We start from the raw sequence: 27,922 nt of genomic DNA, 5'->3' as shown, positions 1-27,922 counted from the left end.
TACCCGCCCCCTAGCTGCGACCGTGAGCGTCACCATCGCTTTTCATGAGGTAAAAATCAATGGAAATGTCAAACTTATAAATGAAACATTGTAGATTTCTCTTTAGAAACCTCCCTTCCCCTTTAATTTGTGTAACTGTAATCAGGTATGTCTGGTTGCCAGCTGGTTTTCTGTAAACTATCATCTACTGAATATGCTAATTTCCTAGCGATAAGATAGCGGCCGTGTTATTTACGTGTGTTCCTACGGTCAATCTAATGTAGCTCCATGATTTTCTTTTTACTTTTTTTTTATTGCCTATCGTATAATGCGATTAGAATTAGATTCAGATTTACGCAACAGTGCACCATGAATAAAATGACAGATATCTGCTAATGTTTTGCTGTTCATATACCTGTGTGGAGAACAAGAAGAAACATACAAAGAAATATTGCAACGCACGTGGAACGACAGGGAATCTATACACGAACAAACACAGGTATCCTAGAAGTCGGGAGCTGTTGCAAAGTGAAACGTATAATTTTACTACTACTATTATCGTTCCGCAAGTCGCAACTTGACATTCCTCTCCCACCAAAAAGTTCAGGAGCAGTTAAGGAAATCAAATTTAGTGTTCTTTGACGTCTAAATCACACCTTAGAAAAAAGGAAGACACAGTAAACAGTAAACGGTTTTACAACTAAATCCGTGGATATGACTTCGCCAGTGGGTAAGTCGATGATAGGTAACTTAGGCACGGTTTAAATCGTTCGTAGCCTGGGCCTATCCGTTGAGCAAGTTGGCCTTGCTTCGTTTTAGCTTGGCTGAGACGAAGTTTAACAACCCTTCGAGAGACTTGAGGTCTGCTTTGGTCATTAATGTGTTTTATTTGTAGACTAGGCCTATTTGAGCATAAGGATGGGTGGTAGTTTGTCCATCTAAGGGCCGCGCCTGTCGCTCATTAACAAGGACTCCAAATGAAAAATTGCATAGAATAAAAGTTGTTCAGTGTCCCGAAATCTACCCAAAAAGTAATAAGACCAAAACAAGTTATCAAGTTCAAAGATGTGGCAAGGCCAATTACAGTTTGCAGGGAAACAAGGAACATCAGTGTTGGTTCCTAGTATATAACAGCTGGCTTAGAATTACATATATTTTGAATATAAAAGTTTAATATATATTTATTTGTGCTGGTTCTATCCAATATCATTCATCATTTTTTACGTTCGTATTTTGACGCTGAATTTCAGTAGTATGTCATCATTTACCTATTCATTATATATCAATCATATCATTAAATTATATATTTCACCTTCATTATGTTGCTGAATAATCCTGATGGGTTCCGGCGCTTGGTCTTCAAGACCTAAATTTCATTATCAGTCAATCAATCCTATGCATAGGCTACATGATGTGCCCACTGTAACCAACCTGTCCTGGATACAGGACACCAGTAAACATAGCCTAGCTAGAAACAAAGGATGTATTCTAGTCAGACTTCCTGAGCTTCATGTAATTTAGGATGCTTGGTCCTGCCTGTTTAGGTTTTTGACCCATCAGACTAGGCCCATGGTAGGGTATCATGAATCTTAACCTAACCTGGGACACCAGATCCTCTCTTGACACGGGTTCTTTTCTGGACCCTTAACAGTTTGCACACTCTTAGAGGTAGAAGAAAGAGGCTCACCATTACCATGCTTGTAATATTTGAGTGTTTGTATAGCCTGTATTTTAGGTTCAAGGAGAAATTAATTTCCCTGTTCATTCTTCTTGTATCAGTTGTAGATGGCATTAGGGAGGTGAGGCATTGTATTGCCCAAGGGATAACTCCATTTTTGCTTAAAAATTGTTTTACAATATGTATTGATTTGTATTAATATACTTTATTAATGTTATTGATTTTCTACTAGTATATCGTAAGCCAAAGAAGGCTGTTGTTAAACTGTATTAATTGGATAAAAAAGTAATAAATCTACATAAGACATGTGTTTATAAACTATAAAAAAATAACAAGTGAAAGAACCTTGTTCATAATCTGTTTCTACCAGCTCTACCTCTCAAGATGTAGCAGAGTTAGCAAGAAGTGTTGATATCAAAGAGATATAAAATAAAAACAAAACCTTTCTACAATGTCAGATATAGGTCTGATATTTAACTTGTCTCTTGCATTTTATGTGGGAAATGCCAGCAGAATGACCATCAATTGATAATTGGTGTTATTGAATTTGGTGCTTGTAAGAAAATAACATATGTAGGCTATTGACCATGGTAGTTAGACGATATATTAGTTTCTCGCCAAATACATATAATTTTCTAGCGTTTTATACAGCTTTGACCTCTGATTTTGGAGTAACCCACTTGTACAGTATTTGTACTCCCTGCCCTTATAGAACTCAGTGAGAAACCAGGATTTTTATGGTGGGGAAAGTTTAAAAACAAGTGAATTGTACCAATAAGATCAATCAGAGGTGCATAAATGAAAAGACAAGCAGTTGAATATATATATATATATATATATATATATATATATATATATATATATATATATATATATATATATATATATATATATATATATATATATATATATATATATATATATATATATATATATATATATATATGGTCATGTATGTCACTAGCAACAATCCCCCACCTCCACCCCCAAATTATAAAGCAAGAACATGTATCACAGGAAGTTAGTGGGATAGTCATAACCTAACCTAACCTTATCTACCCTAACTTAGGCTAGGGTATGGGTAGGAAGTTAGATCATGGATTCCTACCTGGCCATAAGCTCAAGTGTTTTATGGCCAAATGGATTGCTCCCAGATTGTTCAAATAATGTTTGACATTTTTTTTTTATTAAATTCATAATGATACGAATTACACTTGTTATTGATATGTGTTCATAACATTGTTGAACTGATTTCATCAGAGTGAACTCAGAGGAATAAAAAACATCATTACTTATTAGTGAGAGTTTAATCAGTTCTGATTGGATGAAAATGTGGAAAACAATAAATAAGGCAGAGGGTCATAAACTCTGTTAAAAACAATACTGTAGGTACAAAAAGTCATATATGCACTGTTATTTGACTCAACCTCCCAAGTTAATCAACAGTTAACCAGTCGGCATTCTCATCAGATAGAGACATAGGAAGGGCCAAAAGCCTTGCTGCCTTTTGTGGTATGTACAGTGGTACTTGTAACTTTCCCTCAATATTTCATAAGAAAAAACACCAAAATGCCCATCATTCAAACATTGATGATTTGTGATTTTGCCCTGGTGAGATAATTAATTATTGAATTATTACCATCATAACTTATCTGTGACACAACACTTTCAGATCAAAGATATTTTTGCTGATCACTTTATGATTAAAGCCTGCACAGTATAACTTCTTGAGTTTACAGTTGACCATATCTGTTTATTTCAAATTTTAATTCCCATGTCGATTCATATGTTGTGCACTTCCACTACCACCTTGTCATGACCACCTTGTCATGAAATTCCCTCATTGATCTGGTTCCTAAAATGTGTGCAACATTAAGTTTTTTTCTCGCCAGATGCATGAACCATATATTTTTCCAGCTGCTTATCCTGTGTTTTGTGCATTTTATATCATTATTTTTGGGAAAACCCCAAGCTTTTGTTTTCATTACTTTTGTACACTCTCTAAATTTTATTTGAGGACCCCAGTGGAAAACCATGGTTTTTGATGAAAAACAAAAATGAACAAAAAGCACCAACAGCATTGGTGAAATATGAAAAAATGCAAGGGAAGCTCCTGGAAGATTATGCTTTATTATGTAATAATTACCCTAGCCTAGGCTAGACGTAGGTTAGTACATTCCTCTGAGACACTTAAAATAAGTTAGCCAAGATAAAGTCAGTTGGTAACCATGAGTGCTAGGCTACCACAGTCTAACCCCTACCCCCTCAACATACTTCACTTGATGCAAGTCCTAAAAAATCTAGTAATATTTTTCACTCCACCAAAACATACTTAAACTCCACAATCTTCAGAAAATTTCTCATTTAGCCTACTCTTGATATATATGATGCATTAACTGCTACTTGCTTTCAGAAATATAAAGTTAGAAGCAATGATAATTTTGTGCTTAGTTTTAGGTATGTAAATGTGTTTTTACCCCTTTCTGGCTGTAACCTAGGCAAGCCTACTCAAAAATTTACTAGGCCTCTTGCATCTTTTCTGCCATGAAGATAACTATGTCTGTTGTTATGATTATGAAGTAGTCAAATTTTAACCTATACTGCATTTAATTTTGTGCATCTCACAGAAATTTAATCAGGCATGTAATTTTGGAGGGGTGGTGCCTTAAGGCCAGTTCTCTTATTTATTGACCAGGTTGGATACAGTACATGCAAATTAGGTAAACTGGGCTGTTCTAGTGACCTAATAGAGTAAGCTAGCTTATATACTGCGTAGGTAAAGGTATTTTTTGGATTGGCGTGCTTTGCTAAATTTGCAAGGGACACAAGAAATGTAGCAGAATCAAGAAAGAGTGACTGCACTTGCTATTGCACTTAGTAAAATGAATGTAACTTAACCTTATGTAGCCCAACATAGGGCTTATAATACTTGGGATTTATAGTAAATGCAGTCAAACAGCTAATTACAATAATTTTAAGCAAGATTTGAACTGTCAATAACTGTATTACCACAATGCACTTAGATTGTAAAATGCAGTTAATTCAAAAGTGCATGTGAGTTCTGCCATTATTATTATCAGCTAAATCTCTAAAAAATGGTCTGTAGTGATTCAGGGAATAAGGAGGGAAGATGGAAAATAACCAAATGGGGCCCACGTTTGTCAGATTTTAAGGAATATTGTATCAAGAAGACCAAGTACAGTAGGAGATAAATGCAGTGTTCAAAGGCTGTAAATAGATTTACATAGTTTGGGCACATCATGGGAATGGGAGAGTAGCAAATAATTAGAGAAGTGTTAGATACGTGAAGTGGCAGGATGCCAACCTTACGAAAGACCCAAGGAATCATATAGAGGGCAATTCTGGCTTGTTTCATGTCAATAGGTAAACACTATAAATAAAATGAAAATGAGGATGGATCAGGCAAACAGCCCACAAATGATTTTTATAGGATATTCAAGTTAAGGAAACAGCCTCTTTCTCTTGTAAGACCTTAAAGAACTGCATATTTGCAGTCTTTTACCTAAGGCTGCCATAAGCCTTGGATAAGGAGAAACCACACACTTGGATAGATTAAATTGTTCATAGGTATATTGTAAGTAATTTTATAGTCTGAGGAAGAAACAACACATACCTTTGAGTAGTTCCCTTGTTTTTATACTGTATTATGTTTATTTCCCAGTATGCTGTTAGTAATTTGGTAGTACAGTGTACATCAAGAGTTGATAAACAGATGTTTGGAAATAAGTACCTTGTAACCCAGAAAGCTATAGACGGTGAGTGGCAAGGGATGACATCAACATTAGGTAATTTTAACTTACAATTACTTCATAAAGAATATACATACAGTATGTCGTGTGCTCTATCAGCAACTTTAGCAAATAGAGTAAAGTACGAAGTTTTCTTGTCAGTTTTTAAATGAACCACGGTATGAGGTAAATCATTATTCTTTATTATTAAAAAACCTGTTTTATTAATTCATTGATTATTTTCAGATCCTGTTTTGGAAGGTGTTGGAGATACGTTACTAGTTTTATCTGGCAAAGGAGGAGTTGGGAAAAGCACAGCGACTGTACAGTTAGCATTAACACTGAGGGCTGCTGGCCACCGGGTTGGTATCTTGGATGTAGATTTATGTGGACCTTCAATGCCAAGAATGCTTGGAGTGGAAGGGAAAGATGTCCTAACACATCCTAATGGGTCAGTTTTAGCTTTGATTTTTGCTTTTTTTTTTTAAGTTGATAAAATTTGATATGCTGAGGTTTACTCAACTGAAAAGTAGAACTTCCAAAGGGTTGCAAGCTTCATGTTGTTTACATTGCCCAATACATTTACCATTTGGATAAAAGTTAGAGACTGTTTTAGCTAGTTAGTCTTCCTTTCATAAAGATGTATGGGTACTGTATATGCTAGGTGTCATACCCTTACTTTCATTTTATATCGATTAATTTACTCCAGTACCTGATTCAGACTATGTTTAATCTGATTATTTGTTAGTACTGTACAGTATTATTCTCTGGATGTTTGTTTTATGAAGTGCAGATAGTGATGGGAGAAGTAGCTGCCACAATACATATATGAATGGACTGATAGATATTAATTATGCTGCAACCATCCTTGCTTCTGCTTTGGAGTTTAAAGCACCATTTTATCAACACTGCAATTGCTAGGCTTTATCTCAGAATGCGGGATGCCAAAAGGACCACAGAGGTCAAATGAATTGACACTAAATTTCGTTTTATCATTTTTTTTTTCACTTATACTTATGCTAGATTATAAGACTTTTGTGTCCTGATTTGCATACAGTAATTGTCTAGGGCTGCCAGACCAGTGTAATTTGTGCCCCATAGGTGTCACAAGTTCACAGATTTTATGTGCTGCTACTTTAACCTGAATCACCACTACATCCATATAATGTGCGCTTTTTATTGCTACAGAATATGTTTATTTCTCTTTATGATTAATTCCAGTCACTGTCAGATTTTAGATTAATATTCCAGGGAGAGTGTTTTTTAATCAGTTTGGGTATTAAATTGTATCATAGTACAGTACTGTAATAGCTCCTAATATTAGTAATTACAAGTGACTGACTTCTGTTATTATGTTCTAGCATTATTGGATTTTGATTAACCAGTTTGGATATTAGCAACTTATAGCACCAGTTTAATTTTTATTAATAGTGGTATGTAAGAATTTGAATATGTTGGAACACAATTGTCTTCCATTTGCTTTAGTTAAGAGCACAGGGGAATGAATATGATAAAATGTCTATAATTTTTGGCCCTTCAGGAACTTCCCTCTTTAATACTGTACCATAAACTAATCAGTCTCCATAACCTCATATCATGTAACAAACCTTTTGGTTTGCATTTTCACTTTATTATGTACCAAAATGTAAATTTACAAGTAAATATGGTAAAGTAAATAAATGAGCAATGTTGGGGTAGGCAGTATTCACTGCCACAATCCAGTGATGTCTTGACAGTTACAGTAAACAGTGATGATGAAGTAACAAACATATCTTAAGTGTGCATACACATACATGCACACATGTTCCTCTTTCCATACAATTATGGGACTTGTAGACATGTATAGAAACAGACAGACAGCTGCTTATGTAACAGTACTGTATACTGCACAATGTTAATTGTATGGCATTTTTATTATCACTTATTCAAGCTTTGGAGGTACATTATCTGGGTCATCATCATTGCCTTGTTCAGTGTATGTTTCGTGTGCTGTGACATCAGAGATTTCCTTAACTTTTTTTGTTGGTGTATCCTATACTCATCTCATTTGTGTTGTATTGGTGAGCAACCGCAACAGCTGAATTAACTCCCTGTAACATACCCAGCATTTCTAGTTTTTATTGTGGTATCTCCTTTTTCTTGTGTCTCTTCAGAGCACTGTCAGAAGTACTAGTAGCACTATGCTTTTGAGCCATAATATTGAAATTTAAATTTAAATACACTAGAGACAGCAAAAGCTGTGAGAATGTGAGATAAAGTGATCATGGCATAAGCAATGTGTGAGTTAGGCTGTTTAAACTTTTATGCTTTCCCAAAACACAGCATGTAGGTCTGTACTTGATTATTTCCACAAACTATAACAAATGCAACAGTTAAGTTTTAATGATAAATTGGTGCATATTGTACTGATGGAGTGAAAGTAAATTAGATTTGTCTTAGGGATGTATTCAAACACATATGGCTATTTATGGTTCTAAACCTTTTTACACTTGATATTTTCATGCTGTGCACATGGTTTGCAGTTTTTTGCAATAAATTTCAAAACTCCCCTCTGTCATTAATTCATCCCAAGACTCATAAATTAAAAAATTACTTAAGCTCTTAAATAACCTAGACACTATAAACTTCTATAAGCAACCCTGTAATATCGCAAATATAACAAGTCTGTCAATAGTTCAACATTTTTATTGTCTTTTTATTGAATTGGTTCATTTTAATTGATACAGATGTAAAGAAAAACCAAAACAATTTTACATATGCAGTACCTGATGGAAATGGCAGAAGCAGCGGTTGCACCATACAAGTGAATTTATAAAGGAATCCAAGGCAGAATATTCAAACAGAAATCACAGTGTGCTTCCTGAAGACCAAACCCAGAATTCCAGCTGCTTCTTCCACTCCCTCTGCCTCTTCCACCCTTGCTGTCACAGCTACAGTGAGACCAGCCTCTCTTCCTCTTCATACAAAACTCATACAAAACATAGTGATGAAGAAAGTGGAGATTCTGACATTCGCTTTCACTTATAAAATAAATTAAAATACTGTAATGCTGCACAAAATAAATGAAAACACTGTAATGCTGCACAGTTTAGAAACATTTTTCTGATGAGCATGTGGATGTCTTCATGCGTAAATATGGTGATTGCACTGTTAAAACTGCATCACCTTGTTTGTGTTACATCATCATCATAATCATCATTATTCATTATTGCTGAGTCGCACAGGTATGGTGGATGTATATAATGTAATTGAGACAATATTTTAAAATGTTTGGGCTTTTAAATAATTACAGTATATATATATATTACTCTGCATTATTTTATATAAAGTACGGTATTACGTATTTCAAAATTTATTTTTATGTTTGAACATTTTTTTGTTTTTAGATGATGTATTTTTATGAATTTTTAATATTTTTGACTTATCAATGTAAAGTTCCATAAACAGAGGTTAGATGAATTTAATTTTTAATTTTCTGTTGACAAAATAAACTTTAAAATTAAAAATAAGTTATTGAAATGACTTACGTTAATGTATTACTATAATCACATTTGATTATTTGTGATTGAACTGCAAAGTTTCATAGCTGCAAGTAGAAAAATTGCAAAATGCAATGGGTTACTGTACATGTTGTATAACCATTTTCCACAGGCTGTGCTCCAATAGGGAACTTCCGCTCTCACTTTTTGTATCTCTGGCTTTATAATTAGTTCATGGTACTTTATTGAATATCAGCATCAACTTTTGTTTTTAAGGGAGCCAATTTCACGCTGTCAAGTACTAGAATTCTTTTATTATCATTATATTTTAAATATTGATTGGTGTGTATGCATACAGTCCTTTGTTTATATGTTCATTGATTCATTTTTAATTTTGTATTGACTTTTTTTTTCTCCTTTTTTTTTTAAACAGATGGGCAGGCCAATCTGTGAAAACTTACTGTGCAATTTAATGGTGTTTAGGCTTATTATAATCCTTGAGGGGTTGGGGGAGGGGATCATTTCCTAGTGGTCCTTATGTGGCTGACATAGATGGCACTGAAAGTTTCTTGTAGCATCCATTTGGCCCTAGCTGCGTTGCTATGTATCTTTTAGTTTTCATCCATTCTGCTTTTTTCTTCCCACTCGGTTGTCTAACTTCTTTAAATTTATCTTGCTCCAATTTTTACCTTTTACATGTGAACAGATACTTCAGGCAGTTCCCATAAGTTTAGAAATGGGACGCACCAGTATTCTTGTGTAACTACCAGTAATTTATAATTATTCAGTTTAATAATAGGCTTATTGTATGTGAATGTGTGGTCATTTTGAATAATAATCTATTTTTCATTGGATAAAAGTACTATCATCATTTCAGAAAGTGGATTCCAGTATATGTTGATGAAGAAAAGAAATTAGGTTTAATCTCCATTGCATTTTTCCTTGACTCCAAAAATGAAGCAGTCATATGGAGAGGGCCTAAAAAAAATGGTGAGAATAATGTTATACATATATATAGAAGTAATTTTACCTTTTTTGATTAGACTGGCACTTGCAGCATTTAAGAATAGGTAAAGTTTTGAATACGCTCTGTTTTATAGTCTGGATTCTGGAACCTAGCACGTAATTGTCAAAAATGTGGTTGTGATGTTCTTAAAGGGTGAGTTAGTTTTTTATTTGTTATTACTTATATGGTGTTGATAACAGATATGCCAAACAAATATGAGTGATATCATATTGATTTTTTACAATGGAAACAGTAATTGAATATAATTATATTTGAAAAATTTGAACATGATCTTGTGATGTTTTATGTCAGGTTTTCCTTTATGGGGTTAGGTGTAGTAGCTCTCTCCACTTGTTTGGGTACAGTACACTAAGATGAAATTGTTACAAGCTCTTTGAGGCATCCCTTTGGTCCCAAGTATGTTGTTTTTCTACCTTTTATTTTTCTTCCATTTCCTTTGGCCTCTTTCCTCCTAGCTGTCCAACCCTAATCTAATCTGCCTAAATTTCCATCTGGTCATGGTCTTCATCCAAACACTATCTTGATTTTCTTGTTCCTTCTCATGCGTCTTCGTTCTCCAACTTCCTTGGTTACTGCTTTTATGGCTAAGTACTCCTCTGCCCTTTTCATCAAAAGCCCAAACCATCTCATCTTTGATATCTCAGTCATATTTTAACCTGTGGATGCCAGTTCTTTCATTAACTTCCTCTTTGTTGTACTGTGCAATCTTTCCAACACATCACAGCCAGGAAAATGCACATTTTATAGTCACACCTCTTCAGAAACTCTTCCATGATATTTGTAAGTGACCATTTATAGAGATGTGCAAGCCATATATGTTTGCAGTTTTCCTCTATATTTAATTGAATTTTATGCTTATGTACCAGTACTATGATACACCAGTCTTCTTCCAGTTAATCAGGGGTTTGTTAATCTTCCTTCCCTCTTATTAGAGCTTCACAGTTTAGTCTGACAAGATAACAAAATTTCAATTACCTTCAAAGTCTATCCTTCCTCTTAACATGATCCCTTTGTTTGCTTCTCATGAATCAAGTGCTTAGAAGCTCCTTTACTCCATTTATGTTTTGCAGGCTTGAGCACCTCTTGTGGCACTAAAAGAACATGTTGCATTCATCTCTACATGTCTCCCACATGGTTCAACATCACATATTGGACAAGACTTTTTCCTTTTTTTCTTCGAGGCAGTGATTTTCTTCTAGAATTAAAAAAAAGATGCTCTTGGTTTTTTATTTAGCTTTTTAATGTTCATATTTTCATCATATAAATATGTTTGTGCTGGATATAGAACCTTTTTCTCCCATATGAAGCTTATTTTACTCCATAAATTTGTAAATCATTGAAAATCTATATGTCTGGTAGCTTGGGGAGATACCCTACAGCAATTTTGTATAGAGCATCTTGTTCCCTTTTTTACTTCCTTTTTTTAATATACTAACCAAGATTGATTTTCTTACAGCTATGATAAAACAGTTACTTACAAGTGTTGATTGGAATGTCGATTACTTGATCATTGACACACCTCCTGGCACGTCTGATGAACATATATCAACAATGGAAAATATAAGGTAAGTGACAGATATGAGTAAAATGTTTATGCAGTATTTGCAATATTATGAGGTTATATGTACTCTCTAAATTATTGTTAAAGCTATAACCTTGAAAGACTGACCCTTGAATGTAAGGCCTCACTGGCCTACCAATTAAAGTAAGGAGAACAGCAGGGTTTTTTTTAGTGAGCATAAATGACTAAATGATTAGATAACTATTGTACATAATGCAGGTGGGATGAACAAGCGTATGGGATATCTAATAGTCTTTAAAAATAAGATTCTCTCTCTCTCTCTCTCTCTCTCGTTAAACACTGAATTGCAGTATGCTGTTTGTAGAGGACACATTAACTCTGTGTTGTGTAGATGACTTGAGTTGAGATACTTCAATTTTTTTTTCTCAGATCTATTGTATGCATTTTAGCTTCCTTTATAGAGATGAAGAATAAAAATGAATTTACAATGAGTTTTTTGGCTGACTGTCATCTGATACAGTAAAATCTCATATCAGTTAGATAATGAAATTTGTGTGCTGTTACCCAAAATGAAATACAGTAAGAAACTTTATTAAACTTTTTGGGATGAAATGGCCATGGATAAGAGTGATTTAGTTTTGCATGAGGGGGAAAAATTGGGAATTGATCCCATATTGGTATTTGAGCTGATGTGTAGTGAAAGTGCTTATTCTGTGTTGCATATTTACCAGTAGTTTAGTTTATGATTAAAATAGTGAATTTCATTATTGGGCTCTGTTATGTCTTGTGCCTGTTGTTCACAATCTGCAGTGTTATGTCTTGTGCCTGTTGTTCACAATCTGCAGCTTTTTTTTTTTTAATGCAGCAAAATATCTTGTCCTTTATTGTCTATACTGTATATCTTTTAGCAAGAAAAAAAATTTGCATCTTATATTTGTGTTGTCTGTGTTTTTTGTATAAAGACGTAGGTCCTTGCTATTTAATTTTGTATGATAGTGTGCACTGAATCCACATGGGAAATGGCTGCATTTACTTATTTATTGAAGGTTGTTTTTACAGAAAGGTCACACAAGGATAGTCATTGTGTTTATGCAAGTACAGGGTTACTTTTCACAATTTAAAAATATAATTAGTAGTTAAATGCAGTTATTAAGTAAAGTGAGATTCTGCAATATTGTAATAACACTAGTTTTAAAAATCTTTAGAAAATTACCAGGTCATGCAGTCCACTCTTCTCATTAAGACTGTTAATAAATGGAACCTTTTTAAGGGTACCTTTCTTGAGAGTACTTATCTGAATGTCTTACAACACCAAAGAAGAACATAAATGTCTTAGCATGAAACTGTTCTAAATATCTTTAGAAAATTACCAAGTCATACAATCTTCTCTTCTCATTAAGATTATTAACCTTTTTTAAGGGTACAGTACCTTTCTTGAGAGTATTTATCTGAATGTTGTACAACACCAAGGAAGAACATAAATGTCCTAGCATGAATCTATTTGGTATTTAATATGGCTGCTTAGCATCATTTCACAGTGAAGACGAAATCCTGAATTGTATCTTCATTTTCTGATGTGGAATTCACTCTTTTCGTTCTTATAATGACGGTGAGGCCCTCCCTTAACACGTTACCACTTTTACTTGAATTACATATTGTTTGGGTAAGCATGGCTGCTTGTAAACCAGTGTTGGAGGTCTCAAGGCTGAATACCCATGCTGTTTGCCTTGGCCTTGGCTATAGAACATTGACCCTTACTTGGACTTGGTCTTGTGCCATCAAGCCTAGGTTATTTAGGCTGAGGCTTGCTTAGGGCAGTTATATGTGTATATATTTCAAAGATTCATAAATGTTAATGAGTTAAGAGTTGAGACCTGAATGTACAGTTTTGAGGATGCTAATTTTGCAGGATACAAAACTTGCTAGTCTGTTACAGTAAACATAAAAAAATAACCTGTGTGTAATTACTATGTATTTAATAAAGTTTGTCTCTGAAGTGTATTTAACAGTACAGTATCAGAAACAACTGACTTGAATTTTGTAATAAACTTACAATCACTGAACTTAAAGATTGCTATCAAGCAGGTCAATGTAATGACATTTGTATTGAGTGTATAATTTTTAGTATTTCTATATAGAAGTAAATTTCAAGTTATTTTTTGGTTATTAGGATAAAGACTGAAGAATATACCAAAAGACTGAAGAATATACCAAGATATAATTTTTTTGGCATGTGATTATTTGGGTTCAATTTTTTCACTTAAAGGCCATTTTATGTATTGGCTGTACTTGTAGTAGAAATGTAAAACCTGAACTGTGAATGTAAGGTGCCAAGTTAGACACAAAATCAAACACTAAATCCTAATATTCACTGATTCAAGATTAAGCTGGCTATATGCCAGCATGGACTAATGTTAGACTTGGTTGATGTGGATTCAGATTTGGTCTTGGCCTCAGGTGGTAGGGACATGGATTTGGCCCTAGAAGTTGTGGACTTGACTGAACACTTGCAAACTAGGTCTTCAAAAAGTATGTTGTATTCTGTAGTGCCAACAAGCATTGGAGTATTGATTCATAAAGAACTGCTTTGAATCTTTAGTATTTCTCTCACATAGTCCTTCCTGTCTGGATGAACCTACTGTCTTACCTCTCACAAATGCCATCCTCTGCTCATATTTTTAAACTTCTTCAGCTTTACTCATTTCTGTATTGGGTTGCTGTTCCCTATCAGCCTTCTCCACCTGGTTGTATTTTTAAACTACAATCTCTTTTTAGATAGTGTACAGATTTTCCACCCCCATCTACCCCTTCAGGTGGATGGTACTCTGCTGAATAAGCCTGATGCCTTAACCATTCTACTGTAGGTGTAACTTTTGACTCTGATCTTACTTTTGAAAATCATCTAATGAAAGTGTCAGCAAATGCAGCATGAAAGTTAGGTATTGTACATAAGGCCCCATATATTTACAACAGTGATCAAATCAATGCAACCAGTTGTAGGTCATTTGTTCTTCCTTTACTAAAATATTGTTATCCAGTATGGATGTCTGCTTGTACCAGAGATTTTTCACATTTAGATAGAATACAGGACAAGTAACTCACATCTTGATGAAATGAGTTACTTGTCCTGTATATTACTGTAGTATTATTTGATCCTTTGTTCCTGTTACTCTAAATAACCTACCTGGTGTCAGCTTTAATCAAGAGAGCTTATAGGCAAAGTATTTAAGTGAAACCCATTGGATAACCCTGTTGAAAATAGGTTTGGAAATGATGAGATGTCTCCCCTATGAGGACCAATAGGCTTAATAGATGGGCTAAGACTTTGTTTTATCTTCATCTTTTCTTTACCTTTATCTTTGACCTCCATTCTTAAAACCATCACTGCTGTTCTTCAGAGAAAGGGGTTATCCAGGAGGATATTTTACCTTGCATAATGTATTGACTTTGCCATGTTGACCAAGTTTCTCCGACACTTCATATTTTTTGTATGGAGTCTTATTACCATTTTTATGTGCATATTGATATTCATATTGTTGTTATTGTTATTGTTATTGGCCGTTTAATGTGTTATTTAATTTTGACTGTCTTCTCACAAATATGGCTAAGATACAGGAAGATAATAAAAAGGCCTCCTTAGTGTTTGTTGGCAATTTCAATGCTTTGACTGTACTTCAGAACTGCCTGTGAACAAATGATGAGACCATGCACGTATCTATTGATTGCATGGATCAAGTAGTCACAGATTCCCCCTGGTGTTGTGACCATACTGTCAGTCCTTCAATTGGGACTTGTAGTTGTATATTCGTTTTTCTAATGATTAAAACAGAATGATCTGTCCCTGATGTGCCTTACTTACTCAAGATATATATTAAATCTCAGGCAGACTGAAATGGAATTTTGAGTGATCTTTGATCTAGAATTGGTCAGTTTTATAAGGCCTTAAGTTGAACTTGTTCATTTAATATAATTTCTGATAAGAGATGTAGAGAGAGCAAAGTTCAGGAGAGGATAGAATGCAAGACAGGTCCTTAAATGTTTAATCTCTCTTTTTCATCTGTTTACTAGCAGATAGTAAGTGTACCAAATGGGAAGAACAGGAGTGTGTCTGAGGGAAGGGATGAGGCTGCGGAACCTTGCCACGTCCTTTGCCAAAGGTAGTCCATCAGCCAACAGGGCTTTGGCCTTAACAAAATCCCACTCGGACCAATTCCACCGGGCCAGGCTCTCCCTGCAGATCTTTTGAAAGTGTCCATCTCTGATACAGATCATGGGGTTAAACCAGGGGTAAAGGAGGTGGCTGCATCTTTGGCAATGCCTTCCATAACAAAAGGCAGCAACTGAGCTTTTGAGGAACAACCCTAGATTTGATAGAACTTGTGAGGGTGTTGATCTAGCAGATGCAGTGATTAGGGGCATCCATAGGGTGATCATCCTTAGCAGAAGTGCTGCCCTTCAGACAAAGTAGATCCTTGCGAAGGGCTATCAACAGTTGGGCCAAAAACATCTTGAAGGTCTTAGATTTAGATGCAAGGTCAGCATCCCTCAAGCCAGCAATGGAAGCGTCATGTATAGGCCCAGAAGGCAGTTTTAACTTAAAAATATTACAAACCTAGATAAGCATTTCTACGAAGAAATTGTTGTCATGACACGCATGGAAATCATCTCTAGGCTCCTCATGTGGATCTTCCACTAACGCAATACTGTCACTGGAGGAGTTGAATCTAGCCCTCTTAGGGGTTCAAGTAGTGCCAAGGGTGCAAGGAGGTCCCCTGAGTCCAGTAGGTCCAGGCAGAGGAGCCTAAGAAAAAGCCACATGTTGATGAGCGACCCAGAGTTAAAGGGAGAGCACAAAACAGTGAGAGGTACAAGAAGGGGAATTATTACTGTTGAAGATGGTGGCACAACTCTTTTGACTCCCCATGACCTAGGTCATGCGGGGTCAAAAGAGAGCTTGTTGTAGGATAAGAAGATCCAGAGGAGCATTGAACAGATGAATCCCATCTGGGATTATGTTAATCTATGGAAGAGTAGCACAGCGACTGCTACAACCATAAAAAGGATTTGGAAGAGCCCCTTCTACTGTAATTTATAGGTAATGTAAGTCATGAATGCACTTCAGGGAGTGAGCTGCTTGTACATGAGACTACTGATGATTAGAGTTGGCAGAAGGCTTGGGGTTATGACTAGAAGTGGCGCTGATCTGTTTTTACAGGTTCAAAAGATTCCTTAAGATGGCAGTTCAAAATACTGTAGGAACAGATATGTATATCCTCTGTAACTACTGTATAGTCTGTGACTGAGGCATGGTGGGAGATAAGTCAACACATTACTTCCAGTTGGGGTCATGGGCCAGCAGCATAAGATGAAGCCACTACAGAATTAGGGATCACTGGCAAGACTGCTACCAAAGCATGGTTGTGGTTGGCATCACAGTCACCAGGGATAATGGGGTCTTGAGAAACGTCAGTGTAGTTGCAGCTGTTCCTGTCAGAGGTGTAGAGACTGAAGATGATGTAGAGTCAGTACAGGAGATTAAGCTCATCTCTAATGGCCCACTCATTTGTAGGCAAACCAACAATAAGCAAAACTTGATCATGGGATAATGGGACATTGAGACCACCTTTTTCTTGTCATGATCAGCAAAGGATGCTTTGGCAAATTGTAAGAACTTCAACAAAGGCACGGGGGGTGAAGGCAGAAGGAAGTTAAAGGTGAAGCTGGAAGATGAACAGGAGGCATAAAGCTGGTTGTCGAGGGAAAGGGTGATGAGGGGCAGGAAAATTCCTCACAGCAATGGTAGGACAAGACCCATGCAAGGAGACTGCCAAGTAGGTGAGTCCTCATCAGTTGTAAAACAGGAAAAGTGTATACATCAGGTGTAAGGCCTGTGCTTCCTACCCTTAATATTTGGCATGAGGAGGCATCAAGGGCATAGAAGCTTTGTCTGAAGAGACTCGTGTCTTGACTGCAGGAGTGATGACATAGCTTGATAAGGAAGAATCTGAAGGCGTACCCCAAAGGTCTTCAGCTTTTAAGTCTTGTAAGCTATTCTGTGGGCATAGAGAAACTACAGATCAAGCTGAGAATGATCTCAACTATATGAAGGCCACTTAAATGATGATCCTTACCTGAAGAGGACTTAAAGGAGCAACAAGCACCCCTTTACATTCTCAAAAATATGCTATGGTATAATGAATTTCAGTGGCATTTCCCACAGTTATGCAAGCAGTGGGGAATGGTTACATACAAATTCAATAAAAATATAACACACAGAATGAAAACTTAATTAAAATCTTAAAATAATAATACTATAAAGGGAAAAAGTTCTCACTAAAGGAAGAAAAAGCAGAGAACAGAAGAGTGATTATGACAGGTAACCTGTTACTGTGAAACTACTATGAAAAACAACAGTACTGAAAAATTACTGGCAGTTGTTGAAGATCCAGTGACAGCATTACTTACTGAACAAAATTAGTCATAGTATCATAGTAACCATCACATTCTAAAAAAATTATAATCCTGGAGGAGCAGCTTGACACACATCTGCACGCAGTGGTGCCAAAAAGAGTGACACCTTTTTGGAAAATGGAGCAAGGCCTCGTCTCCTATCCTTCGAGAATTATCAGTTGGTGCAGCTGGAGAAAAGCAGTTGTCACAGAAAGGAAAACTAGTGGGGCCCATGTTGCTTCAGAGCAATGTTCTTTCCCCACAGCACACAGTTGGCAGAATATGGCTTATATTTAACTAACGGGTTTGAAATGAAAAAATAAGAATTCTGGCTTAGTATTCTAGTGAATTACACTACCATCACTCAATGAAACCAAATTCTTATTCAATAACCATGCACATTTAAATCTATGATATTGATAATGCTAAATAGTTATATGGTTTTTAGATATTCAAGGAAGCAAAAACATGGAATATTCAAATAGAGATGTTAACATATAAAGTGTCTTGATAATATTGTGTAAAATGTGTATAGTTTTACTAGATTTATGTTAGGTGATTTTATTGTATTCTTTTTGTCTGAAAGGAAGCTCCTTTTGTTAGTGGACAAGTGCTGTACTGTATTACTTTTATTCTTCAACTGACCCTAAATTTCAGGCTTGTTAAATATTTTTATCTTTGTTGCAGAATGAAAGTATAATTCTCTGAGATTCAAAACTTGTTATTGAATGGTTTCAGATCTGCAAATGTTCGTGGGGCAGTACTAGTTACAACACCACAGATGGTAGCAGTTGACGATGTTACCCGAGAACTAACTTTCTGTAGACGAACTGGCATTCCTGTTCTTGGCATAATTGAAAACATGTCTGGATTTGTATGCCCTTCTTGTTCAGTAAGTGTTCGTAGTTTATTTTGAAGCAGACATGCTAAACTGTAGGACAGTCAGATGCTTCATTCTTATATTGTAAAGAACCATGTGAAAGTAGCCCAAGGTAAAAAGGTTAATGATATGAATTTAGCTATTTCCTTGTCTTGAATGAGCTTTAGATCACATTCTGGCTGGCAACATTTTCTATCTAAGTAAAATGTTAGATAAATTCTTAACTCACAGAAAATCTTGTTTGTGAGGGAACTATGGAACAACTAATCTCTACCATGGATGGTAGGCATAATTTAGTAATTTTTCCAACCATCTATCATTTTTTTCTTTTGAGCTTTTACTGCATAGAATGATGATGATGATGTTTATCAAACATATGAGAGTATTGTAGGTCTAATTATGCAACATTCAGTTCATTTTATTGTAAAATTCTTTCATAGTAAAGTTAATCATAATTATTTCCCAATTAATGAAGAACTTATACAAGTAAGTTTGTGCAGCAAAACTTAATAATGGTCAAGGCTAAAGAAAATTAACTAAACCAAGAGTAATTTGTAATTCAGCCACATGATGACAAACAATACTTAAGTATCACAAGTTGCAGAAAGGTTCCAACCTGTGCATTTGTAAGAAAGTTTATGAATATTGCTGTAGAAGAGTATACCAGTTACAGTGATGAAATTACTGTAAATACAAATAGTTAATAACTTAAGTTCTGAATAAACATCATTTCCACTTACAGGAGTGCAGTAACATTTTGGCCTCAGGTGGAGGGGAGGAGCTGGCAAAGAATGCAGCAGTTCCATTTTTAGGGAGAATACCCATTGACCCAAGACTTACACACTGTACAGAATCTGGCCAAAACTACTTGGAAATGTTCACAGACTCTCCTGTTAGTGTAATGTATAAGGAAATTGCTGGTAAAATTCTTGGAGATAGACAAGAAGATATGGAAGTAGAAAATTAGTTTTTCTTGTAGAAAATTAGTAATCATATATGGTAGCTTATGAATAAATAGGACATAATTTTGATTCACTTTTATTTCTCTTAGCTTAATTGGTATTGGTAATTATAGACTCTTTTTAGTGTAGTTGTGCTTAAAACCTTCAAGTTTTTTATTTTTCTTTGATTATTTTGGGGATTTCTAAAATATTTGTGGTTATAAGTTTTATTAGGTTTTTTTTTATCCATTCAACTTTTATTAGGCATTTTTTTATTTGGTCAAACTATCATGTTCGGCAAACGTGTGTAGGAACAGCCAAAGGACTTACTCTTGACTTCTCTAATTAACAATAATAACTCTGTTCTCTGATATTTAACAATGTAGATGAGCATTCACAGTGAAAGACAACCAATATTTTTAACTATTACACCATGTTTGATATTTTTGCCAATTTGCTTATTGCACATAATATATACAGTAGTTGAAAACTGCTAAGTTTAGAGGAGGCCTTACAAAACTTATAACTAATTGACATACATCCAGTTGAGGGATAGGATATAAACTTGGTTCTTTAACAAAAATTTGGCATAGGACTCTTATAATCGAGGGGGAGTTTGGGAGTACTAGAGAAAGGATACTAAAGTACAGTGGAATCTCACATTATCAGATACTCGGTGTAGAATTGGCAAGATAACAGATGTCATCTGCTGTTAGATGAAAAATTCTACCATAGGAAACTCCTCTTATTAACCTGAAATAAGATGGCTACGAGGCTATGAATGGGGTTTAGCATTCCATTTGTTAGAAAACCTGGGGGAATGAAGCTAATTGACTTGCTGAATTAGCAGTAGTGATTAGAGATATAATACTGTACTTTGTAACATAGAAGATATACTGTATTTTGTGTGCTCTCCACTGATTTTATATTGTGTAATAGTGGACATTATCTGGGCGTTGATTGCATCCTTGTACGCAAATTTTTCTTTATATACTGCATGCATCTATTTTTATTGTGCTGTGAATATAAATTAATCACCTTACATAAATACCTCCTACATTTCCAAACAAGACTAGCATCCCATATTCATGTCTGTGATCCTGCTTAAACACATGCAGTACGTCCTTTGATATTATTACATGATACCCAGTGCCTGAGTCTGCATCATGTTTTATTGTGCTACTTGTCATTTTTTTATCTTTAAAGGGTAATTAATCATGTTATATTTTATAAAGGCCCACTTAATCCACAAAAATAATTTTATTATCTGTATATTTTGTTAGACTGAATTAATTTCCAAATCATTTTGGAATCATGCGTACATATCTTTATCTTGCACACCCTTCATTACTTCCATAGAGCAAGTAAACTAAAGTTAGAATACTCTAAGTTAGTGTTTTGCTGGATATAGAAAAAAACAAGCGAAGGCAAATATCTGAAATTTTAACGGTAGCCCAGCCCAGCCCAGCCCAGCCTGAGAAGAACCCTGAAAGTGTTCAGAGGTCTGGTTAAACAAATCATTTATAACTAACTAACTAATGGTAGCTCAGTAATATAATTCAGTTGGTTTTTTCTTTCTTTCTTTCTTTTTTTTTTTTTTACAATTTTTCCTGAACTGGAAATGTACAGGTGCCATCATCTGACATCTCAAACCCCTTAAGAGTCTGGTAATGTGAGATTCTGCTGCATTTTCTACTGAAGATTCCTGTTCAATACCAAGTAACTCTTGACATCCAAGGTCTTATAGTCATTTAATATATGCATGCTATAACCTCCTGGAAGAATAATGCCCCTTAATAGAATTGGAATTTTAAAAAAGCTTTTCAGCCTTTTATTTATTATATAAATATCATTAAACCAGTGGATTTAAAGCCAAGAGAGGAAGACAATAAAACAAATAGAAAAGAGAAGAATATTATTACAGTACGAATGGTATTGTTAATAAACAGCCCACATGCTATATAAACTGACAAATTAAACATGATGAATTTCATGAAGAATGATATAATTAATGTAAGTTGAGAAAATTCTATAGGACCTTATACTGATTGATGCACATTTTTACAAATGGAATATTTATTATGACAAATTCCCATTGTTTTGTACATTTTCTTCACACAGCCATGTGCAATGCAGTATAACATCTAAAACTACTAAGTATATTTTATATATCTTTCTACTTTGATCTCTTTTAGAGTAACAGAAAACAATCTTAATTATAGAATAAACATTTGACCACTTATGTTACCAGTATGACTTTGGACGACATATTATCCGCAGTTGGACATTTTCATAATTTATACGATCTGTGAAGAATTGAGGGCGTTCCTATGTCTGAGGGCCCATCCGTGTAGACTGACAGCACGGAGGGGCCCTCTATGGAGCACACTGATTCTTCTGGAGTTTTGCTGATTTCCCCTTCACCGCTCTCCAAGGTATGTGGAAGTGGGCGTGGGTAATGGCGATGTAGTGACTGTGGAGAGAAACAGAGGTAATTTAAAAAAGCTACAGACTTAGTAGTAAGGTATACATTAATTGAGCCTGTATTTTGAAGCAAAAAACTGGTTTTTACCCCATAATTAACCACAGGGGAGAGAAAATCCATGACTGTTTTCCTGATGTAGGGTATTCTTAACTCCCATCAGAGGATACCCACTCCAAATAAACCAACTAAGTAAAATTTCACACCCCAACTAAGTAAAATTTCACACCATTAGGTAAATTTCTCCATTTGCTTAGGTTATAGCAGCTACCTTGTATCCCTTTTATGCCAGGACTCTGTTCACTCCAAATCAGCTCCATTACAGTGCCATGTTTTGCTTTCACTGGCTATTGCAGATAGTGTACAGGACAGATATGACAATAAAAAAGTGAGGAACTGTTACAAAAAGGAGGGTGTGTCTGCAATCACAAAAGCTTAGCAAAATGGTAACTTGCATTCAAATCTGAACATGTGAAACAAAGGAATGCCAGTATTAGAGACTTGCTTGATAAAAAGATAATAAAAGCTATTAAATGTTATGGTTTGCTGATGGAAATCACTGTTTTACTAGAGCCTGGTATCTGTGTATCTGAAGGGCTGACTGATTAAGATGTTGAACTGATAATGACCTTGTCTTTCTGAAGGGTGAGAATGAGACATGACCCTCAAGTGAGGTATGACAATTATTCTTTAACCATATTTTGCAATTTAAAACTTAGCTTTTTAACTGATACATCTGAGCCCCAATGACAAGGAGGCATGAAGGATGTAAACTTGTTTTATATCTGTGAAATATAAGATGTATTTAAACCATCCTGTTTGTTCATAAGAAACCCATCCATCATAAAATCATGGTTTAACTAATGAATAGGCAGTAAAATGTTGAGTGACAGTATACCACGTGCCCTTGAGGACCATTAGTCTGAGGTCAGAACCTAGCTCTTTTTGCTGCATTAAAAAAAGATCTGTAGTGCAAGAATGAGGTGTTGGGGGGGAAGGGTATTTCAGTATATGAATGATAACCAAATGTTACCTTTTAAATTTTATTATGTTCCTCCTCCAATCCCCACATTCTTTCACTACTTTTCTCATGCAATAGAATGAGATGGATTCTTATCTCTAACTGATGGTTCTTGGGTGTGCTTGCACATACCACTGCTACTCATCATTCTACAGTACTGTAATACCTTTTCAGGAACTAAAGCTACAATAATACGTTCCCCGTAGCTAAAGGTTTCAGATTGTCTTGTCTGAGAACATTACAAATATAATTTGGGCTGTTAATGTTTGTTGGGTTTGTATGAAAAAAAATGTGTACTGTAATATTGTAAATCTTAATTTTTGTGTGAAGTATAAACTCCTGACCTATTAGAACTAAAAACCATCCTTTGGAGATGGTTGCTGAAGCTGAAAGATCCAACTGGACTGACAATAATGACTGGTAAGAGAAGGGCCATTCTTATTTCTGATTTCTTATCAACCTACTTAGGGCTGTGGAAATTTTTTTTTTTTTTTTAAAGGTGTGAGAGAAAACGAGGATTGCATATCAACATACATAATAAAAAAAAAAACTTATCTTGACTGGAAAGGAAGCAAAGGAAGAGTAAATCCAATAAAGTGACGTTGTCACTGGTGTGAGAAAGGTGTAAGGTCTGAACTCAGTACTGTGTATGTAATGAATTGGACACTGTCACAAGAGATGCTCAGGATTACAAAATATACATGGGGTAAAAGATTTTTGATGCCTAAAGTGTATTAGAGAAGCATATGTAGGAGAGAAAGAAATGAAGAATCACCTTGTTTTTGATGGACAGGTCTTACAAGAAGTATTATATTTCTGGTACCTTGTTGACACAATGGATTGTGAAACAGGGATTGAGAGGCCAGTAAGAAAGAGAGAAGCTGCAGTCTGGATGAAATGTAAAGAGATAACTAGATTATAGGAGAACAAAGACTTACAGTGGCTTTATAAGGCCTATATTACTCTATGCAGCAGAGACATGGGCAGTGACAAAGGTGTGACTACAGAATGCCAAGATTCATGGCCAAAGTATGGCGGGAATCTAACATTATGACCGAAAATAGCAGAGATGTGATGTCTAGTAACTGGAAGCTAGGCTTGATTAGACGGTCTGGACATGCAATGAAAAGAAATGGACAGTAGAAAAGCAGTAGATATGGAAATACAATAACAAGACTACAGGGCCAAGAAAATAGGAACTGGCAGAAAGTGCGCATGACTGAGGAGAGAACTCACTGAATGGCTAACCCCATAAATTAATATCGTTATTCAGAAGATAAACCCCTATTCATACGGAACAAACCTATAAGGGCCATTGATTTGAAATTCAAGCTACCAAAGAATATGGTGTTCATTTGAAAGAAGTTACAGAAGATAATAATAAATACAGAAGGAAAAGATCAGTTATTAGAAAATAAAAGAAAAATTAATAAGTGAATAAAAATACAAACTATCAAAATACAAGGTGAATTGTTTTAGGGTAGTAATGGACTGCATCTTCGCTCGAACTTTTGAGGTCCTAATTGCACAATATCCTAAGGGTACTGTTCCACAGTAGCTAACAAACCTTTGGATTCCAAATATTTGCATACTGGCTTAAAAACAAGTTTTTCTGCAACTTTGGAGAGCACAGGGAGGATAAAAATTGGCCGGTAATTACTGCAGTCTGCAGATAAGCCCCTTTTTGGAACAGACACTTTATTAATAAGGTTGCGCTCATCAGCAGACACTATGTAGGCATAAAAATCTAAAGCGCCTACTGATTTTGGAAGATAACACACTAGAGTATTAAGATAATAAATTTTCTTAAAATTCCCAGAGCAAAATGCAAATTTTGTAAGAATACGTTACGGATGACCAATATTAGGAAGGCACTGCTCAGCTGATTGCTTAGTATCAAAAGCTCAGTGAAGCAATTTAGCTTTTTCCTTAAGACTGGTAACCAATCTACCATCATCTATTAGTAGTGGTGAGATGGAATACAAGCCTAAACCAAAGACAGAAGATGCCAATTTGGTCTACCACAGATGACGCTGAGTAATTTCTTTGAATTTGCTCTTAACGAATTATTGTAGCTTCTCTCAGCTACACGGTAAATTCTATTTGCAGCACAATTGGCTCTAGATTTCAGCCATACCATTTTTCCAATGGTGGCATTAGGACTACAGTAAACACCCCGTATTCGTGTTTTCACAATTTGCGGACTCATGCACTCGCGGGTTTCTCTGTGGAACATATCTACCCATTATTCGCGGAAAATTCTCCCAATCACGGTATTTTTCACTGAGAAATATTCACTAAGTACTGTATTTTCATATAATTTTCATGAATAAATGCACTTTTTGCGATAAAACTATTAAAATACTCAAGTATAAGCATTTTTAAAGAGTTTTTCCTGTGTTTAAACTATCAAAATGGGCAGTTCTAAGTGTTTTTAGAGGGGTTTTAAGTATTTGCAGATTTTAGCTATTTGCAGGGGGGGTGCAGTACGCATCCCCCTCAAATACAGGGGGTTCACTGTATACTGATTGACAGATATGTCCATCTCAATAGCACAATGATCAAAAATGCCTATATACTCACAGACCTTGGACTTACTGATGTGAATATGAGGTCTAATCTATTACCTGAAATATGTGTGGGTTCCTAAAGTAGCAGGACAAAATCAGAGAATACACACAACTCAGAGCAGTTCAGCTATGATGATGAATGGAATCTGAATTAAGCCACTCACTGTGCTTTTCACTAGTCTCTCCACAAATAGAATTAAGCTTTTAAACCATGCGTCTGTGCCTGTGCCATACTAATTCTCTCCAAGAGGCTCATACAGTCATCAGTATTTGGATTATGGTAGAGAGCAAATACATAAGCATGGAAGAACTTACAAAAACAGAAAAATAACAAAAACTTTTATGATGAAGATGACAATATTGCAAGTTGCAGTAATTGAATGAATTCTGGACATAACTACCAAAGCCCAAATATTTCCTCAGCTGAGAAATTCCTTAAAAAACAAGGAGGCTAACACTTGAATGACTTCATACAAGAAAATCATACTTATTCAATAAAATGGTCCTCATCTGTATTGAATCATGGCCCATAATGAGCAAATACAGTTACAGTAAACTTAATTATTTAAAATTACAGGACTCTGAAATGGTTAAAGCACATTAAAAATTCATTTCTTGAAAGGATTAGATCTTAAGTGAGAGGTGAATGCGAATCAAGGCAAAGCTGAATTGGTGAGCTGGGTAAAATGAGATACAAGGGAAGTGATGAAAAGTAGACAGTAGACAGCAATACAGTTTGGGGCTGTTGGGATGCTGGGCTAAGCATACTGCATGTAGTTACCCATTACAATGGTGATATTTATGACCATTTTCTGGTATCATACCAGACATTGTGATGGATGAGAAAGGAACCGTAAATTCATGTCCTTCCTTGAGTACTTGTAGTACATCACTAATATAACTTATTCTCACTGTATTACTTTCTTGTGTAGAGGAGACAAAAGTCAATGTAAGTGGAGAGGAAGGCTGAGTACTCAAAGCTTGAAGTTCTAATCCACTACTTGTTCTCAGTTCAGTATTCAAGATTTACTGTCTTTTTTTTTATTTCTTGTTGTACTTTTGTAGAATGTTTAATAAATTTAATTTTTCTTGCTTCCTCTCTCTCTCCCTCTCTCCTATGTTCTCGAGAACTCAAAACCACATGGATTCAAACAATGAATGGTGGTAGGGAAATGGATGAATACCAGCACTGTTGATATGGTTCATAACAGAAAATACAAAAGAAGGTACCAAATAATCAAATTAAAGAAAGCAGTGGTTAGAGAATGATGGGGTATATATCTGTACCTTACAACAGGGAAATCTCTTATTCCCTAGAAGAGCAAGATTTTCCCAAGGTAATTTCTTAGGCAGTCAGCTCTTCATATACCATTAGGTTCTAGTAAGGTAAAGTTTTTTTTTTTTACAAAAACCACTCTATTACCATCTAGAATATGTTTACTGAACCAGATGGCTTCATACTCTACAAATGTGCATAATATTTACAGAACAAAAAATACATTATAATTAAAAAATTTAGTGTGTGTTAAACTGTAAAGTAAACATTGGTCATAACATGTCAAAATTCAATTACTGTTTTACAGCATAAAATATGTTGTGTCTTCTGAGAATACCCTGATAGGCCTAATGGGAGTTATTTGCTGGAACTTAAGTTAACAAAGAAGTCATCAGTAAAGAAAATACAATCATTCTGCTTGTACTGCTGGGTACTTATCATTTAACCTGTGCTGTTGAAATGTTTTATTGGACTGTACACAGCCAGTACTATAACTGAGTAAATGACATTGGCCAATTGCCATAACCATTTTTTTTTTATCTTAAATGTATTTATGCTAATTAAGTACAGAAAAATTGGTATTAAAACTTGAATTTAAAATTTTAAGCTTTTTAAAATGAATAAAATATGAAGTTAACATGTTATTATGAATACAAAAAATACAAGTAATATAAAGAAATGCTATATAAAGGGAACACTTAGCATGCAAAGAACATGCAATCCATTTTTTACTTACGGTGTGATATTTGTAGATTAATTTTTGTTTATGTCTGTGATGATGGTACAAATAACTGCTATTAATGATGCATGACGGGACACTTTCTCAGGAACTACCCATTGCCATGTGACACAGTGCCTCTATGAATTC

At 35.2% G+C, this 27,922-nt stretch overlaps 2 protein-coding genes across 4 annotated transcripts in view; one reads left to right on the top strand and one right to left on the bottom strand.

Annotated features, from left to right (window-relative positions):
- The first annotated feature begins 448 nt into the window (after positions 1-448).
- On the top strand, positions 449-26,871 carry Nubp2 (NUBP iron-sulfur cluster assembly factor 2). Its single transcript, XM_067119750.1, has 6 exons — positions 449-709; positions 5,653-5,857; positions 9,763-9,875; positions 11,369-11,477; positions 18,623-18,776; positions 19,507-26,871. Exons 1-6 carry the CDS (start codon positions 694-696, stop codon positions 19,729-19,731), a joined length of 822 nt encoding a protein of 273 aa, XP_066975851.1. The 5' UTR covers positions 449-693; the 3' UTR covers positions 19,732-26,871.
- Positions 21,606-27,922, bottom strand: part of smog (G-protein coupled receptor 158 smog) — a 563,528-nt gene continuing 557,211 nt past the window's right edge. For all 3 annotated transcript variants that reach the window (XM_067119738.1, XM_067119720.1, XM_067119729.1), the window contains one exon: positions 21,606-22,178. In XM_067119738.1, coding sequence (XP_066975839.1) covers positions 21,996-22,178 — 183 coding nt within the window. In that variant the 3' untranslated portion in view covers positions 21,606-21,995. The remainder of the gene's footprint in view (positions 22,179-27,922) is intronic.

The sequence above is a fragment of the Macrobrachium rosenbergii genome, chromosome 2 (genome assembly GCF_040412425.1).
Source record: "Macrobrachium rosenbergii isolate ZJJX-2024 chromosome 2, ASM4041242v1, whole genome shotgun sequence".
NCBI classification, from domain to species: Eukaryota; Metazoa; Arthropoda; class Malacostraca; order Decapoda; family Palaemonidae; genus Macrobrachium; species Macrobrachium rosenbergii.
Note: the sequence above shows the minus strand (reverse complement) of the source record. Positions and strands in the feature narration are given on the sequence as shown.

Bases quoted from the DNA above. Each gene is read 5' to 3' on its own strand.
- Nubp2 (XM_067119750.1), top strand. The intron at 11,478-18,622 runs GTAAGTGACAGA...GAATGGTTTCAG, and splicing joins TCAACAATGGAAAATATAAG to ATCTGCAAATGTTCGTGGGG. The intron at 18,777-19,506 runs GTAAGTGTTCGT...TTCCACTTACAG, and splicing joins TTGTATGCCCTTCTTGTTCA to GAGTGCAGTAACATTTTGGC.